This window comes from Gopherus evgoodei, chromosome 2 (assembly GCF_007399415.2).
Source record: "Gopherus evgoodei ecotype Sinaloan lineage chromosome 2, rGopEvg1_v1.p, whole genome shotgun sequence".
NCBI classification, from domain to species: Eukaryota; Metazoa; Chordata; order Testudines; family Testudinidae; genus Gopherus; species Gopherus evgoodei.
This window is the reverse complement of record NC_044323.1, coordinates 136,011,261-136,027,318: the sequence shown is the minus strand read 5'-3', so window position 1 is coordinate 136,027,318 and position 16,058 is coordinate 136,011,261. Positions and strand designations below refer to the sequence as shown.

The 16,058-nt window shown below is 42.9% G+C and overlaps 1 protein-coding gene across 1 annotated transcript in view; it reads right to left on the bottom strand.

Moving 5' to 3' along the window:
• Positions 1–16,058, bottom strand: part of TRIO (trio Rho guanine nucleotide exchange factor) — a 458,240-nt gene that overhangs the window by 95,695 nt on the left and 346,487 nt on the right. The window contains 1 exon segment of the mRNA XM_030551719.1: positions 9,430–9,673. Coding sequence (XP_030407579.1) covers positions 9,430–9,673 — 244 coding nt within the window.

Here is a 16,058-nt window from a genome sequence, read left to right as displayed (position 1 = left end):
CTTGGACAGAAGATAAATTTTGGCCTTAAGAAAAAGAATAAACCATAATACATCCAGTTACTAGGCTATGTAACAGTTACGGCAATTTCCTGCAATGTTCTGGACACACTGTACTGAATGAAGTGTAAGTATTTTAGGACTTCATTGTATTAAAAATGCAGATGTTTGTGTATCGATGTGGGATTGTATGGAGCTTCTTTAGGAAGAAAACAGGATTAATGCAATCACTGGGCAGTACTGTGAGCTTCAAAAGCCTATGTAGAACAATGTAGTAGGCATGTATGATCTTTTGGATAATATGCATGAAGTGGAATTCTTAGGATGTACTTGGGAGAAGAGGATTGCAAACTCCTACATAAGGACTCAGCCTTTAATGCTTCATCCTCAGAGGGACATCTTTTGTCTGCTGATCACCTGTTACATGAGGACATATCAAAGACAAATTGTATAAAAGAATAACTGACTCATTGACAAGGGTTCTTGTTCTGAGCTGAAGCTGTGATGAATTTATAACCACAGGAAAAAAACTTTGTGTGAGCTAGGATGATCTCTGGTAAGATGATTGACATGTGTGGGTTCTTTTATTGTTTTACTGTTTTCTCTGTAAGGCTTTTCACCTTAAGAATAAATGTGCTTGCTTAGAAAAAGCTGTGTGGTAGCTTAACTGTGGCAATTGCACTGTGTACCATCTTCTGAGGAGAAAAGTAAAGCAGGCCAGCGTAGGCTGCATGACTTTGCTAGGGGGAACACTGTATAGGAAATACTCCAGTAAGGAAGGAGAGTGAGGTGGGTTTGAGCTGAAAAGATGTGATGGCTCAGGAGCTGGAATCCTAGAGTGAGTGCTGTAAATGGGGAATAAAGGTATGCACTGAACTGACATGTTAATCTTGAATTTGTTGCATTACTTTGATAATGTCTTTTATTCAAGGGCTTAAGTGTTGCTATACTGTATTTAGTCTATTGTATAAGAGTATACTGCAAACTGATTTACAGCCCAAGGCCCAGAAGATTTAAAGTGCCTAGGTTACCAGGAGTAACTAAGTTATATTTCGGACACCTGGGTTCTCCAGGCTTGCTCATATCAGAATTACACAGATTGATACTGCTTTCACCACTGCTAAAAATACATTACTGTGACTGCTCTTTACAAAAAGGCCAGAGAGCGAGAGGCATGTGTAAACTTATACCACATTTCTGAAGATTTTAGGGACAGTTTCCTTAAGAGTAGGAAGGGTCTCTCCAGCCTCATTCATTTATGCAGTTGGTCTTTTCTTTTTGTCCAGTTACAGTGAAAATCCTACCTCCTACTTGCTTCTTCCATATCAGGCATTATTCATGTTAATACATTAATTCAGCACTTATTTTCAGTGCACCACCACTTCTTGACAATGCCAGTAAAGCTTGACTGAAAACAGTACTGAAATGAGGACATACTTACTGCTTTGGTACACTATCACCTACATCAGAAGCTCAATCATATACTGTAAAGCTCAAATCAGCACACTTCAGAGGCTATCTGAAACCAAAGCCATCCCTATTTAGCAAGAGCACACATTCTTCTATTAAAAAGTGATAATATTGTTTAGTTTAAAATGCTATGATATACTGTAGCAGCTCCAGTTTAGTATGAGTAATGACTGATCAGATGGGCTGTACTGCAAGGGAAGCTGAAAAAGTGTGTATGTAAAAAGGTGAAGTAATTTCAACAGCCTCTGTTCTGAGCAACTTTAACGCAGAGTACAGCGCCTGGAAAGACTCCACAGAAAGTAATTAATATTCTAGGACTTCTGTCTTCAATGTAATAAACTAAAGACATTTCTAGCAAACAAAACTTGATGGCTACAGCCTCTCCTAGGTCTGAACCTCGCTGAAAATTTTTCAGAAAATTGCCATGAGAGCAAAGCTAATTACATGCAAAACACTAATTCCCTGGGGAAATGCTAGGCAGCCAGCCAGAATTTCTGGTTTTGTACCTTCTATCTCCAAAGGATCAGCTGTGCAAATACATCTGTTCTGAAGCAAATACTTTTTATACCCTGATTTCCCTTCCAGCTAATATTTAGAAAAAAAAATTGGCTGCTGCCTAGTACCAAAAGCATGTTCAAGCAAATACCAAATCCAGTATGAGTCTCTTCTCTGTAGGCTGCACTGTCTCAAATGTAATGCTTTGTTCATTTAACTTCCTATGGGGTAGAAAGATTTCATTGTCGCTACTGAAGTTTCAGAAGCGAATTCTTTAACCACATTTTAAAACCCATGAACCGGGGCAACTTATAAACTGCAGACAGAGTTGACCAGTCTCATGGCTGAAATGGTGAAATATAATCCTTCATGATTCTCACATACATAAATGGAGCAATCGATTCTGTTAATACTTCTGAGAAAATTTGAAATGTCAGAGATACATATAATTTGAAAAAAATATCTGTTATTTGATTTGGAGAAAAACACTCTGCGAGAGAGAGAAAAAACTATCAGAAATTTGATTTCCGAAGTTTTATTGGGACCTGTTAAGATCCAAGATAGTTAATGTAGGATGTGGTAGGAAAAGGGAACTAAAAACACAAAAACTCAGAGGTATGACAGGCTGCACTATAATTTGGCTACATACTCACTTTGACAAATCCACCACCTGACCTTTCCCCCGGGTTTGGAAATCTGGTGTCTCATATTCGTAACTATCCTTCTCCCATATACAATTTTTTGCTATGTCCCATCATATCTGCCTGTGTATTTCACGTAAGCTATTTCCTCCTTATTCATTCTATCCCTAAACCCTTGTGCATGCCTTGGTCTTCTATAGCCTGGGTTACTTTAACCACCTTATCTGTATCTTTCCCCACCCTTCCAGCCTAAATAAAGTGTCACTAATGAAGTCATCTTACTTTCCCATTTTTATTACTTTACACCCTTCCTTGAATCCCCAGTTTTCACTATTATAGTCAGGCTCCTTCCTCTACATGTCGTCTTGTCTCCTTTGCCCCACACAAAGCCATTCTTTTTTTTCCTCTGTCACCACTGTGAAAGCCCTTGCCCGCACCTTGGTCATATTCTACCTTCAATAAATATAATTTATATCCATCCATCCAAGTATTAGACGCGTTCAGATCACAAGTGAGTCGACGTATGAAATTCAGGAGTTTTGAGATTCTGAATGGTACTGCTCTAAGGGACTGAACACAGAATATCTGTCTTTGGGGAAAGAAAGGGGGAAGAGCTGGAAAGTGTCACTGCTTACATTCAGGGAAACCTTGTACAAACGGATTAGTCAGAGTAGGACGTAAAGCAAGACCAAAACTCCTACGACAGGAAGCTCCATAGCTGGCAACAACTGACAATAGACCAACTTCAGATCTGGCAAGTTTTGTCATGGATCGCCAGCTGCTTAGTACCCACTAACTACAGAATTCTTGGAGTGATGCTGTTCAAAGTAGTTTGGCCGTATTCTGTTTATGGTTCTGCAGTGGGGTGACGACTCACTACCGCTGGTGCATCCCGCTGGTTGCTCAGGGAATTAGCTCTTGTCAGCCGTGGAGAGCCCTCAATGCATGGTGTCTCGCCTGTCGCCTGCTCTGTTGCTTTGGGACCTGTGATGCTCCCTGCTTAGCGGCAACCTCTTCAGGACACTGCCCTCTGCTCCAGTCTACTACTCCAGTGTGTGTTAACAGCAGTCCTTCGGCTTGCACCTCCCTTGGTGGCCAACCACAACCCCAAAGTCTAGCCCCTCACTTCAGGAGCAGGTTGCAGTCTGTTTCCTCTGTGGCCAGGTGCAGTGCAAGAGGGGGAGACCCAGGCTCACATGCTACTCTGGGTCCCAATCCAGGGATGCTGTAGCGCAGTGGTCCCCAACTTGCAGTCTCCAGCCCTGGAGTTCTCTGTCCCCGGCAGGTGTGGGGCCGCAGTTTCTCTCTAGCTTAAGCTGTGGCCCAACGCCTTCCAGAGACCAAGGACACTGGCACCCACAGCCTGCAGCCCCTGAGTTCTCTGCCCCCGGCAGAGGCCGGGCCACAGCTTCGAAGCCAGAGAGAAGCCGTGGCTCGGTGCCTGCCAGGGATAGAGAACACTGGCGCCCGCAGCCTGCAGCTCCAGAGAAGCCGGAGAGAAGATGCAGCCCCGCATCTGCCAGGGAGAGAGAACACCAGCACCCGCAGCCTTCAGCCCTGGAGTTCTCTGTCCCTGGCAGGCGTGGGGCTGTGGCTTCTCTCCCCTGCTGGGCACTAGGCAGGCCCACACAAATGCCTCGGCGGGCGCCACAGTGCCCGCGGGCACCATGTTGGGGACCACTGCTCTTGCGGTAGCCTCTCTCTGCCCTCCTTTGCTCCCCTCTTGTCTGCCTAACTTCCCTGGGCCACTTCCCCTTTGGTCCCATGCACCTTCTCGACCCTTTGTAGCAGGGGTTGCAGCCTGGCAGGCAACTGGGACAGAGCTCTCCTCTGCTCCCTCAAGCCTGGCCAGCACTGTTCTGTCCAAGGTGCTACCTCCTTACCTCAGGAGCCAGTCCTCCTCCCTTGCTAGTCAGGGAGTGACTGCCTTCTCTCTTGCTGGGCAGCCTTTATATAGGGCCCAGCCTGGCTCTGACTGGCTCTCCACAGGCCTTTGCTGATTGGTAGCTGGCCTGCGCAGCCTCTCTGGCCCATTCTAGCTCTTTTTCTCAGGGAGTGGACCAGGCGCTCCACCACAGGCTCTTATAAGGACAACAGCCTTACACTGAATGAGGAACTATTGAGGCATGAGCACAGACCAGTGTGATATGTCATCTGCTTTTCTACTGTGAACAGGTTGCAAAAACTGCACAGCTTTTACTATCAGCCTCAGGTATCAATTATGCAGCAATCCAGCCTTCAGTCACAAAACACAAATTCATCATCACACTTATCTTATCAAGGTTAAATGGACTGTCAACTTGCAAGCTAATCTGTTAAATTTTGGTGTGTTTATAATTACATTTTGCTACTAAAAGCAATCATATTTGTTGTGTGAAAGGTACACACATACACAGGAAATTGCCTAGACAAAGGGAAAGTGAAACAGAATGGGGGAAAAGTGCTGTCAAATGCACAAAGCAACATAAGAGGGAGAATTTTTGCCCTCTAGTCATTGTTTTTTGTCATAATCTTACCGGTTTCTTAAATGGAAACCCCTTTCAGAGAGTCATCTGATTTTTAAACTGGCAGTTTCCCCTTTATAATTGTGAGCCAACTATTACTCAATCATTCCACTACCTCTTTTCCAGTCTTGTCCATTTATTTGTCTTTTTCCCCTAATAGATTTATATACATCAGAGGGATCTGAGTATTGTTTTTTGTGTTGTGTTACTTGTAAATAACATGTCAAACAGATAGAAATGCATAAATAACTTATAAAAACAGCTTTACTCTGCCAAGACTGGGCATCATGCTATGTTCTGGGTATCTCTGACAGAGAACATTTGAATGAACATCCCCTATATGGATTAAATCTCCTTCACTTACAATGTGTTCCGTTTTCACATTTAATAAAAATGTTACCTAAAAACAAGAGTTTTCTTGTAAGTTCCATTTCCTACCCAGCTTTACAGATATTTTCATATTCTAAACTATGAATATGCTTTATTTATTAAAAAAAATAAAGGCAACAGCTGTGCCTCAGTGCAGATATACTCCCAAACCAAAGTTTTGGTCATCTAGCGTTTTCTAATATAGCCTGGATAAAATTTGACACTGTTCTGTGTTTTATTGAATGTAGATTGACCACCATGGGTGTTTAGATTGGCTGCAAGCACTAGGATTTCCTGAAATGAAACCCCTTTGGCTCTCTAGTTACCACAGAAATCCAGATTTTAGATAGTTAATTGAGAATTAAACCACAACTAACATGATTTTTTTACATTTGATGGTGGTGAAATCCCCTTGAGAATGAAAGAATGAATAAATAAATAAATGCAACACAGGAATTGGCTACTTATATTAGAAGAGAAGAGGCTTGCTATGTCAAACCTCTGAAGCACATTTTAGCTTTTGGACATCTTATAATTTTCCAACTATTATGTAAAGTAGGAAACTGTTGAGATGATTTTTCACTGCTTCCTGACTGCAGGAATCAAAGCTTTAACAATCTGTCTTCATGGATTTCAGAAAAATATTCAAAATGAAGTTGTTTCACACTTTAGTCTGCATGGTGGTTTTGAAGAGAAAGAAAGTGACTGTGGAACCGAGGAGGATTACCACCTGTATCTACAAAGATCTAATTGGGGGGAAAAAGAAAATGAAGCTGATTCATTTGAAAAAAATCTCAACTCAGGTATGTTGGCTACCGAAATAAATAAAAACATGAAACCCAAAACCAAAAACATCTGTTGATTCACTCAAATAACACAAAAGCTTTATTATATGACACGTGGGAAAAAACTACATTTAAAGAATAGTATGGATTCAAAGTGGAGCATTCATGTGTCAGGAAATACCAGAATTAAAGTCAACCCCCTGGTGCATATGCATTATGATACGATCTATGATCCATACTATTTTTTTTCCCCCACATGACTCCTGCCTCATTCAGTGCAGAGGATGGATGATGATTACAGAATGAGCAACTATTCAGTATCTTGTTGTATCCTTGTTCGGTGTGTGGCCTGATAACTTATTCATTGCCAACTATTTAAACCTTTCTCTGAAGAAAAAATCAGCATCATCAAGGGCTTTTCTATGCTGCTCATTACTACAGAATCTGTGTGCTTCACAACAGTCCTTTGAGGATTGGAGCTGGTATTATCCTCATTTTTCAGATGGGGAACTGAGGCACAGAGATAATAAGGTTGAAGTAGTCCCTAATTTCGGGTGCACAATTTGAAACACCTAGGACCTGATTTTTCAGAGTATTTATCACCTTAAAGCACTTCATATGTTCAAATCACAGCCCCCATTGACTTCAGTTGCAGCTGTGACTTGTCAACACTTCTGCAAATAAGAATCTAGGCTCTCACATCAGGCATCCAGAAAAGTAAGAACACAACTAATGAGCAGCTGACCACTTGTGAAAATTTTGGTTTAAGTGAGTTGCCCAGCATCACATGGGAACTCTGTGGCAAAAGCCAGGGATAGAATCCAATTCTCCAGGGCAGCCTCATCAAACTTGTAGGGAGGATGTTAAACTAGCTTCCAATGGGGCAGGTCACAAAATCCCTCTGGTAAACATAAAGATGGTGACCTTGACAAAGGGCTGGAAGTTGTGGAGAAATTAAAAATTACAACAGGGTCACACAGGAGCAACAAAAGAGAGTGTGAGTATGAGTGTGAGTGAGTAAATGAGTGTGTGTGAGAGAAATAATCTGCTCAACATCATAAATGTCTATAAATGCAAGGAGTACGGAGTATAAACAGAAAGAACAGAAGCTGTATACAAGCTTAAGTATTAGCTAACTGGCATCACAGATTGGGGAGGGGATAAATTAAATCAAGACACATTCAAAGTACACCGCTACCTCGATATGACGCCACCTGCTATAACACAAATTTGGATGTAAAGCAGCGCTCCAGGCGGGGGAGCGGGGCTGCACACTCTTGTGGGTCAAAGCAAGTTCAATATAACACGGTTTCACCTACAACGCCGTAAGATTTTTTGGCTCCCAAGGAAAGCGTTATATCAAGGTAGAGGTGTACTACACTTAACGAAGGAAAAATCAAATGCAAAACTTATTACACGCAAATGTAGTTTTGTTTCTCTCACACAATCCCACATGAATCTGGTTATAACTGGTTCAATATTCCCCATATCACATGCTTTAATTTTCCTTTTGTCCAATCCAGCTTGCCCTTTCTAATAAGAATTTTCCTGCTTCAAAGACTCCCTTTGTGAACAGTGACACAATGTTATTATGATTTCATACTCCCAGTCAAAGGAAGAAACGCCTTAGTGAAACCAAAAAATATTTATCAATTAATCATCCAAATGGCTGCTAGGCTTCCTTACCCAGAACACCACAGGACAAAAAAGTTGAAGCATCAATCTAGAGACAAAATCTTCAGCTTTCTCTGCATACACAAAATTTCTGCTGGGCATTCTGCACACCCAAGTAACACATAAGGCTTCCCTGTTATAGCCAACCATATTGTTGCACAAGCGGAACAAACCAGGAAGAGAAAAGAAAAGAGAAGAGAAGAACAAGGAGCTGGATGGAAAATCGATGAAGTGGGAAAAATAAAGTGCTTTCCAACAGCATAGTGTACCATTATAGACAATTTTTTTCCACCAATTGATTTCTCAACAGTTCTACTGCTCATAATACAATCTGATCAATGTAGAAGTTATCTAGCTATTTACTGCATCTGTGAAGAGGCACTTTGACTCATAACTTACATTTCATTCTCTATTCTAAATGAAGAGGCTCAAGAGGCTTCTTTTAAAGGGCAAACCGCCTTTTCCAATAATCTTATTTGCTTCTGAGCACAGACTTTATATATCAGCCTAATTGGGGAACAAAATCAATTGCCCTCAATCAAAAAGTCAAGAGAGATAGCTATTCATTCCTAAACTGATATTACATATAATAGAATCCTGTGGGGACTGGAACATTAAACACCACATCCACTCATCCACGAATACATCAAATAAAGAGAATCCCCTCTCTTTTCTAGAGGGTGATATATCTCATTCACACTGAAAAAACTTGCTTTTCCTGAGCCCCAATAAAATTAATAAAAAGCTACAGGCAGCCTCCCATACTGCTCTGGATTTTCTAAAAAGGGTATCTTCATTTGGAAAACCAGATCCAGCTCTTACATATAAAGTTTTTTTCAAAGAACTATGCACAAAAAATTTTAAACAGGACCCAAAATAGCTGCGGCTGAAGTCTAATGATTAGGCTCCTTATAGGCTACTTATAAAGCTGAACAACTAGACAAAGAAATAAGCCTAATCTTCCAAGTCTCATAGTACAATTTTTAAAATGCAGAGAAAGAAAAACTTAGCATTCTACATAGCTAACTGGTATTGTGAGTGGCAAAAATTTTCACCTTAGTTTTTTTTAAGCGGCTGAACTTAAATTTTCTCTCCAAGCAGGGCAAGACCCTGTTCTCCTTTTAAATTTTTTATTTCTAAATTTCGGAGGCACAGTTTAGCACAGTGTCAAGGCTTGCTCCAGGAAAACATCCAACTCGGTTTATTTTAATAGGACATAACTTGTCTTAATGGTTTCCAAATATCCCATTGGTTCTCCACTTCACATGCAAGATGCTGAGCAGCTTTAGTCTGGGTTCTCAGAAGTCTTGGAATAAAAGTTTTACCCACAGACTTCTACATCTAATAAGTCTGATCCAAGAATAGATAAAAATTTGAAGGCACTGAATGAAACCCTTAAAAAAAAATCTTATCTTACACAGCATTTTTTACTGAAAAAATATGAAGTGCTGCAATGAGGCCAACAACTGGAACATAAAACGCATTCTTACTTACCTTTGTGATTAAAGATACCCTCCATCTCCATGCTGCTTCTAGAGTGGGCAATGCAGAGTGACCCACAAGGAACTAGCCCTTCTGCAGCAGGGGATCGATCTGTGGTTCGTACTAGACACCAGTCAGGCTTGTCATGTGGCCTCTCTAGAACCTCCACTGTCTGACCACGGCGGATTGTCAGCTCATTGCTGTTGCATGCTGTGAAGTCATGGATGACCACAGTCAACTCGCAGCCACCTGACAACTGTGGAAAGAGAGAAAACAAGGGATGGATGGGTGCTGCACTGCAGTTTTTTAAACACACACCACTGCTTATTTAGGATTTCTGACAAGATATATTTTTGTCTTTGAAATTTACAATATGGCTGTTTTCTGGGTTGTTGTTTTTTTTAATGGCACCATATTAAAATTTATTAGCTTTAAAGAAACTTTGTCAGTTTTGAAGATTTACTGCAAACCCGCATCTCTCCTTCACCTCAGATTCACTGTGCGGAATGATTCCAAGAGCTGTGAATGATAGCTTGCATTTGGGTGCAGCTTTCTCCCAAGGGTACCTTGAGAAAACTGAAGACAAAAAGCAGACTCATCACTCCACACAAGACAGCAAGGGAAACCTACTCTTTTCTCCCACTGAAACCAGGGTCAGGTGGAGCCCTGCAAGTCTTACCACAGTAACTAGACACACAACTAAAGCCCATAAAGGTATGTTAGCCATCACAGAAGGTCTTCTGTGCATTATATGGTCCTGGGCTTAGTGCAGAGACAGCTAAAGCAAGAGAGGAAGGGATTTTACCTTCCCACTGCAATGTGGAGTGTCTTAGAGAAGTGAAGACCTTTCTTGGTTCACCTTAGACAACCCTTCTAATAGGTAACCTCTGCAAAAGCAGGAGATGATTGCTGGTGGTGGTGGGGTATTCATCAGCCAGTCCTCTCATCACCCTCCTCCTCACCCCAAGGGTCCGAGGCAGCAGTTACCCAGGACACAGTGTACAGGTGTGTGGTGGTTGGGGGGGCACGAAGCCAAAGACACCACTATTAAATATGAGGCCCTGTGACTCGGTGGAAGTGAAGAGGAATTGCAACTAGGAGCAGGAGGAAGACAAACTGGCTGAGAAAAGGAAGTTCAACACTTTTCTGCAATTGCTCCCCACTTCCCTCCAGGTTCTCCAGCCATCAGACACCTCAAATCCAGTCTCTGAATATGTGGGTCAAAATTTTACCATGAACTTTTCACATATCTTAAGCACAGGGATCCTTGCACACCACTATTTTAGGATTCTTTGTGATACGGACCCCAAAATAGCTGCATGTCAAGATTTTTAACTCTCTCCTTCCTAACCCTACCCAACAACAACAAAAAGACTTCACATTCATACAAATATGCATGTGAACTGGTGCTGGCAAAACCCAGCATGCCTCACTAGTTTTTTTCTAAGCACTTAATTAAAATTATTTTGATCCAGATTAACTATGCTCTACTGCTTCACCTTGTTTGAGATTAACTGAAAGCACGTAGATAAACATACTGAAGTTCCCTAGTTGCACTCCAGCTTCCTTAAGAACCTTTAACTTGATTTTAATTTCTAATAGTAATATTACAGCAGCAGTGTTCTAGTTGGACTATTTTTTCTCCTGGTGTATGATGAGTACCACTGTTACAACACAATCTACTAGAACAGAACAGATTAATGTTTCATCTGATCTGATATGCAACTTCCAATAGTAGAAAACATAAAACATTTTAGACACAAAATCCCCGTATTTCATGGGGCTAATTGTGCAGTACCATGGGGGAAATGTTTCTTGCAGTTTATACTCAGATTAATAAAGACAGCTATTCCCTTATAGTTCTTATCCTAGAAAATGTAACTGCAGAGGTTATGACACAAACATTTTATAATCTTTAAATCTTGCCTACCTAATTTTGCTACAACTAAAATTTCCTTTTTATCCTGATACCAGTAAATCCTGTGTACTTTAGACACAGGCCTAAATACACATCTGGATTATTACTTAATAATGAGTTTTAATCAAATTTCTTGGGCTGAAAGGCAGATAGAAATTTTCTTCTCCAGGATAATACTCTGTTACCAAGTAAGAATTTGAAAAGTCTTTGCCAAGCAACTCATGACACCACAGACAGACTAATTCCATTCTTCCTTCCCAATCTCTGCCACATCCACAGGACACACCTCCTGACAGACAGCCTGCTGAACTGCAGAGCTTTCCCATGACCACTGCCTGCCAATCTTGTTAACTAATCCTGGTTGCGTGTGCATGTGGAGTGATTTTTCTTGAGAAGGAAAGAAAAACCTTATGTTTCTCATAATTAAGGGAAGTACAGCAGCCTGCAACCCCTCCCCCATCCCCCTGGGTTTTGGCTAGAAATTAATCACACAGCTTCTAGTTCATCTTTCAAGACTGTCACAGCTCTCAAGTTATGAGGTGCAAACATACTACCTTCTCACTCATTAAAAATATCTTCCTACCCTCCCCTCTCTTCCTTTGCATTATATTAGCTTTTAGTCCACCTAAAGTCATGCCAAAGGGGAAAAAGTCAAGAGCCTTCCCTTGGTTTCTGGCACTGATTTATGTTATAGCCCTCTTCAAACTAAAGTCTGAAACAACTGAAAACATGTGTATGCCTGAAGGGGTCTGAGAAAAAGTCCACAGAGTCTGACTTCATAAGGCGTCAAATACAAGGTTCCAAACTTATTCTCATGAAAAGCACATTCCCTCTTCCCCACTACCCTAAGCATAGGTCATCTACAAGTTTCACCACTTTTGGAAACCATGCATCTTGTCAAGATAACCAATCTGAATATCTATAGCTTTCTGTTTCATACAGATATTCCTTCTTCTCTCTCCCTTAATTAAATGGAAGTGAGCTAACAATAGATTTCATTTTCCCTAAATATTTCAGCTGGTGAGAGTCTTAGGACAGAAGAGTGTAACAAACAGATATAATATGGATTACCTATGTGGGAACCAACAAACAATAGTATTGGTTAGCTGTCCCCTTCATCTCAACTACAGTAACTCCCCACTTAACGTCCTCTCTCTTAATGTTGTTTCAATCTTACATTCCCGCTCAATTACAAAACATGCTCCATTTTAAGTTGCGCAATGCTTCGCTATAATATCGCTTGGCTGCTTGCTTTGTCCATAGCTGGCAGCCCCCATCAGCTCCCCTATGGCCCCCAGCGCCTCCCACCTGCCAGCAGACCCCGGGGATCAGCGCCTTCCCCCTGCTCCCCCTACCTCCTGCCCGCAGCAAGCAGCTGGCTTGCAGCGTTCGGGGGGGGAGGTGGAGGGGGGTGAGGGGAGCCTGTGCGCCATGTCCTCGCTCCTCCCTCCTGAATGATGCAAGCCAGCTGATTGCCATGGGCAGGAGGCAGGGGAGGGAGGGGGAGGAGTGAGGACGTGGCGTGTGGAGTAAAGGGGAAGGAGGTGGGGGAGAAGAGGTGGGTTAAGGGTGGGGGTTTGGGGGAAGGAGTGGAGTGGGTGGGCTGAAAGTTGAGCCCCCTACCCCGGGTGCTTTCACAGTAGGGGAAGCTGCCGCTCCTGCTGCACAACATGCTTCTCCTAGTCTATGGCACCTTCAGCCTCCTTGCCTGCCTCATTGTCTGCAGTGCCAGTGGGCTGTGCCTGTGTGGGGTAAGGCAGGGGCACCTCCCAACTACAGTATTGTACTGTATGGCCAAAAAAAAAATGTCCCTGGAACGTAACCTCTCCATTTACATTCATTCTTATGGGGAAATTGGATTCGCTTAACATTGTTTCACTTAAAGTCGCATTTTTCAGGAACATAACTACAACATTAAGTGAGGAGTTATTGTGTTCAACAACACTCACGCCCACAACACAGCCTGTTCATTAGACTCTAAGGGTATGGCTATACTGCAATAAAACACCTGTCGCTGGCCTGTGTTGGCTCATGGGGCTTGAACTATGAGGATATAAAATTTCAGGGTAGACACCTGCCTGGGCTCTGGGGACCCCCCTCCCAGCCCCTGCGGGGGGTCCCAGAGTTGGGGCTCCAGCCCAAGTCTGAAAGTCTACACTGCAACTTTATAGCCCTGCAGGCCGATTCCCAAGAGCCCAAATCAGCTGACTTAGGCCAGCTGCAGGTGTTTCACTGCAGTGAAGACATATCACCAGGTTACAACATGCCAATGCTGACACCACGTTCTCAGCTCTGCACAATGTCTGTAGGTGAAAGTTTGAGTGTGGTCTCTTTTCCTCTGTGGTCAATAACAGCAGGAACGAAATTCTACTCCCTCTACCCATCTCATCTGGAAACACTAGCCATCACCATGGAAAATATAATTTTAAGAACATGAAAATACTTTCAACTTTTAACTGTCCAACATTTGAGACAACACCCATTAATTTCCCCTACATTACTGTAACTGTTAGCCAATGTTTTTCTTTTTAAATTATTTCTGTCTTTTATTCTCCTTAATGCACCTTATAAATGCAGATTCATCTTTTAGCACTCAAAAACAGCTGGAGAACAAAGGGTGTCTGGGATAAAGAGCACAGCTCAAGCAGCTGGTGTTGTACAGTTTTGGCAAAAATCTCTAGACTGGATGAGAGAAGAAAAGAAAACATGCCGGAAAGTGGAGACTGATTTACACTGATGAGGACATTAGGACTTTGAAAACGCCTAAATCCCAGTTTAAGTTTCACAAGGGACTGTAACTATTCTGCACAAATTCACCCTTTTCTCTCAAGAAACCCCTTATGTAAATTGCATTAGTAAAACCTGATGAAATAAATGATGAGGCTAAGTCTGAAACATGGGAGTTGCTGGAAAGACAGAGGCAAGATGAGAAATGAAAACCAGGCACGGACAAACCCACATATCTTAAGAAGAAGGAAGTTCTTTTCATTAACAAACCTGCCAGGGGACATATTAACATTATACATGATTCACATTTTGTGCCTATTTTTAAAAAAAATGTTATTTTCTGGTAGAAAAAAAATCTTGTTAAATGGGCCAAATACACTCCTTATGTACATCTGATTAATTCTGTGCAGCTGCATCAAGAAAAACCGGGTACCTAACTTTTCGTAACTGTTTTCTTTGAGATGTGTTGTTCACGTCTATTACACATTAGGTGTGTGTGCACTGAGTGCACGGACGTCGGAAACTTTTCCTCTTAGCGGCTCCCGTCAGGCGGGCAGGGGGGCCCTGCCAGAGCGGCGCCCTGTGCTGGTGCATATATACTCCTGACGAACCGACCCTCCCTCAATTCCTTCTTGCCAGTGACTCTGACAGAGAAGAAGGAAGGTGGGAAGTGTAATGGACGTGAACAACACATCTCGAAGAACAACAATTACAAAAGGGTAGGTAACCAGTTTTTCTTCTTCGAGTGATTGTTCACATCTATTACACATTAGGTGACTCACAAGCTTACCACAGGAGGAGGGTAGGAGTCATGGAACAATTGATTGAAGCACAGCTCTGCTGACCGCCACGTCCTCTCTGGCCTGTTGACGGACCGCACAGTAGGCTGTGAATGTGTGCACCAACGACCAGGTGGCTGCTCTACAGATCTCCTGGAGTGGAACCTGCACCAGGAAAGCCATCGAGGACGCTTGAGCCCTAGTCGAGTGAACGGTGATCATCAGGGCTGGCACCTCGGCGAGCTCGTAACATGCGCAGATGCAATCCATGATCCACGATGATATCCACTGTGCCGACACAGGGAAACCTTTCATTCTCTCTGTGAAGGTGACGAACAACTGTGTTGACCTGCGGATAGTTCTAGTTTGCTCCAGGTAGAAATTCAGGGCCCTACGGACATCTAGAGTACGCAGGCTGCAGAGACTCAGGTCCGTGTGTGGTTTGGGAAAGAATACTGGCAAACAAATGTCCTGTCCCATGTGAAATTGCGAAACTACCTTAGGGAGGAATTTAAGGTGTGGCCTAAACTGCAACTTATCTTTATACAGGGGTTCCGAAGTGAGGGTCCTCAGTTCTGACATCCTCCTTGCAGACGTAATGGCCACCAAAAGAGCAAGAGGCTAGAGGCTCGAAAGGGGGTCCTATGAGCTTAGTCAGGACCAGGTTAAGGTTCCATGGAGACATCGGTGGGCGCTAATAGGGAAACACCCTCTCCAGCCCCTTGAGGAACTGGGCTACCATGGGGTTAGAAAACATAGAACACCCAGACTCCCCCGGGTGGAACACCGAAATGGCAGCCAGGTGTACTCTAATCGAGGAGGGAGCGAGTCCTTGATGTTTGAGGTGCAGCAGGTATTTCAGTATGACTGGGACAGAGGCCTAAAGAGGCTGTATGAGCTTTGGTTCACACCAGCAGGCGAAACTCTTCCACTTGGCGAGGTATGTCTCTCTAGTGGAAGGCTTCCTACTACTGAGAAGAATTTGTCGCACCTGAAGGGAACACTGACTCTCCACAGCATTCAACCACAGAAATTCCATGCCATGAGATGCAGAGATTCCAGGTTTGGGTGGAGCATGTGTCCGCTGTCCTGCTGTGACAGGTGTCCTGTCCTGTGATGAGATCTCGGTGCAGGGGTAGGGCAATTGGGGAGGTCACTGACAGTTCCAGCAAGGTCATAAATCAATGCTGGCATGGCCAAGCTGGTGTGATGAGAAT